Genomic DNA, 2,711 nt, shown 5'->3' with positions numbered 1-2,711 from the left:
TTAGTTTTATAAAGTGTGTTTCTTTCTGGTTGTTCAGAGGAAACATTCTGCTGTTCTGCTCAAAAACAACGCAGAGCTTCTGTAAGTGATCTAGTGCCGAGCTGTGCACACCTCTACTGGCCGATGACTCCATTTATCAGGTACTTAGAGTGCAGCCCTCACATCCCTCCACGGGCGCTTCGATCCACATCCACAGTATGGTGACAGGAGTCCAGTTCTACTGAAGCAGTTTAACTTTTCAAGGTTTTGTTCAGAGACAAGTGTCAGCGTCTCCAGGTTACGGCTGCACCTGGAAGAAACAGAACAGACCTGCTGGTGTTGTTTGTGGTGCAAATGTACCCGAGTAACAAAAAGCAGGGCTTACAGCCGGACAGCAAATGATCAAACACAAGTTTACCTGCGTTCTGTGAACGTTACGACCCGACAGCATCATTTATCATGAAGATGAACCTGATTAGAACTACGGTTACAACAACACAACACCAAGAAAACCGACTCATCAAAGGCTTCCTGGTGAGCTGGTGTTACTGCAGCATGGGTTTTTGGTCTGTTGTGGGTTTTGTGTGTCTGTTTGTGGTCCTCCTTTGTGGTCGTTTTATGACTTTATAGTTGCTTCTCATCTTTGTGTGTCTGTGTTCGTTTCATGTCTGTGTGTTTCTTTCGGTGTTCTTGTGTCTTGTTGTGGTGGGTTTGTGTCCCTTTGTTGTCTCTTTGTCGTCGTTTTGTGTCTTCATATATTTGTTTTGGGTCTATTTGAGCTTCCTGTCACTGACCCTGAGGGTAGTTTTCCTGATCTGATGCATGAAACAGTCCCGGTGGTCGGACACCAGGGAAAACCTCCACCCAGGGCTGCATCAGAAACATGAGAAACCTGCAGTCGTGTCTCCACATGAAACCTGAGGAGATGAAGCCCGACTGGTCACATGGTTGCAGCTCAGAGTGCAGCCAGACAACGTGTGAAAACAGGGCTTAGTCACAGCCATGACTCACGCACCTTAACTGTTGACTCGCCGTCTCTAAAACAGCCAACTGTGTTTGTGTGCAGCCTGCAAGAGCCAGGGTCTGCTGGAGTGCAGCAACGGTCAGTGCATCCCTTCAGCGTTTCGCTGCGACGGAGAGGACGACTGCAAGGACGGCAGCGATGAAGAGCACTGCAGCCGAGAGCAGAGTGAGACGTCGTCCTTCACACCGCCTCACATCTCTGCATTCACGCTCACACACAAAACACACAGCAGCTGCTCCAACCGGAGTTAATCCTCTGAACCTGCTGCCGCGGTCAGTGTCATCTCCACAACCGTTCATCAGCCAGAAACAGGAGCCGCCACCGACTGAGACCAGCAGGGACACCGTCGGAGAGGTTTCAGCTGAACGGCAGGCAGTGTTTCCAGAGAGCAGAGAGGGGACGACAGAGACCACAAGAAGAGTCAGAAACCACCGAAAAGAGTAAAAAAAAAAAAAAACACTAAAAAGAGTCAGAAATCACTAAAATGAGATGAAATAGGACAAAATCCAACCCCCCCAAAAACCAGAGGCAAGACATGAAGTAAGAAAACAAAATTACATGATGCAGTCATGACTCGATGATCCGACACTAAATGTAAAACCTTCTNCAGGTGCGCACCAGAACACACTGCTGCACAACCAGACCAGGGTTTACGTCAGTGTGTTCACACTTAGACTGAACACAGAGCGCAGGCCACTGTCAGCCCAGCCAGTCTAATTCAGTTTAAAACCAGGAAAAAAACAGTATAAAACCAGTATAAACCAGTATAAACCAGAATGAACCAGTTCCTCTGATAACTAGTCTCATGCTAGTCATGGCTAGTTTGTGCTAATGCTAACTGATTCAGAGCATTCTGGGAAATGTAGGATGTTTAGAAACTGGTTCTTCACTGCAGCCAGAAAACAACAACAACAATAGCAGCAGGTCTGTTGCTGCACATGAACCTCAGCTGTTCACTCAGCAGCTGTGTGTGTGTGTGTGTGTGTGTGTGTGTGTGTCTAGTAATACCAGTGTGTAATCAGACCATGTCTTCAGTGTCTTCAGCTCTGTGACATCTGACCTCTGAGGGGATGATGGGAATCTGAGTTTAATGCTGCTACTAAGACCCTGTGTGTGTGTGTGTAGGAGGGTTGTGTTGCCTTGTGCGTCGTTCTGCGAGGCGGCGAGGGAAGGTTGTGAGCCCGTCCTCCAGATGTTTAACGCTTCCTGGCCCGAGTTCCTGCGCTGCTCACAGTTCAGCAACGCCACCACCGCCCCGCCGCCATCTTCACCTTCATCATCACCTTCATCTTCACCACCATCACCCTCCTCCTCCTCTTCATCAGCTGCTGCCTGCTACACACCACGGCAGATCAAAGGGAAACCCTGTGAGTTCACACACACACACACAGTTTGTTGTCAGCTGATCACATGTCACGATGACATCACCACCCTTCCCTCTCTCCTATTGGATGGCAGCTGTATGTGGCGGGAAGGACCACTTCCTGTGTGCGACGGGCATCTGTGTTCCTCAGAAACTGGTGTGTAACGGATACAACGACTGCGATGACTGGAGCGACGAAACACACTGTGGTGAGAAACACACACAGTAACACACACACAGTAGCACACACAGTAACACACAGAAACACACACAGAGACACACACAGTAACACACACACACACAGTAACACACACACACAGAAACACACACAGTAACACACACACA

The 2,711-nt window shown here is 48.7% G+C and overlaps 1 protein-coding gene across 1 annotated transcript in view; it reads left to right on the top strand.

The window, feature by feature from the left end:
- corin (corin, serine peptidase) overlaps positions 1-2,711 on the top strand; it is a 28,742-nt gene that overhangs the window by 9,001 nt on the left and 17,030 nt on the right. Inside the window, exons 6-9 of the mRNA XM_008300332.1 lie at positions 1,046-1,168; positions 1,281-1,443; positions 2,129-2,370; positions 2,462-2,575. Coding sequence (XP_008298554.1) covers positions 1,046-1,168; positions 1,281-1,443; positions 2,129-2,370; positions 2,462-2,575 — 642 coding nt within the window. The remainder of the gene's footprint in view (positions 1-1,045; positions 1,169-1,280; positions 1,444-2,128; positions 2,371-2,461; positions 2,576-2,711) is intronic.

This window comes from Stegastes partitus, unplaced genomic scaffold (genome assembly GCF_000690725.1).
Source record: "Stegastes partitus isolate 25-593 unplaced genomic scaffold, Stegastes_partitus-1.0.2 Scaffold1526, whole genome shotgun sequence".
NCBI classification, from domain to species: Eukaryota; Metazoa; Chordata; class Actinopteri; family Pomacentridae; genus Stegastes; species Stegastes partitus.
Note: the sequence above shows the minus strand (reverse complement) of the source record. Positions and strands in the feature narration are given on the sequence as shown.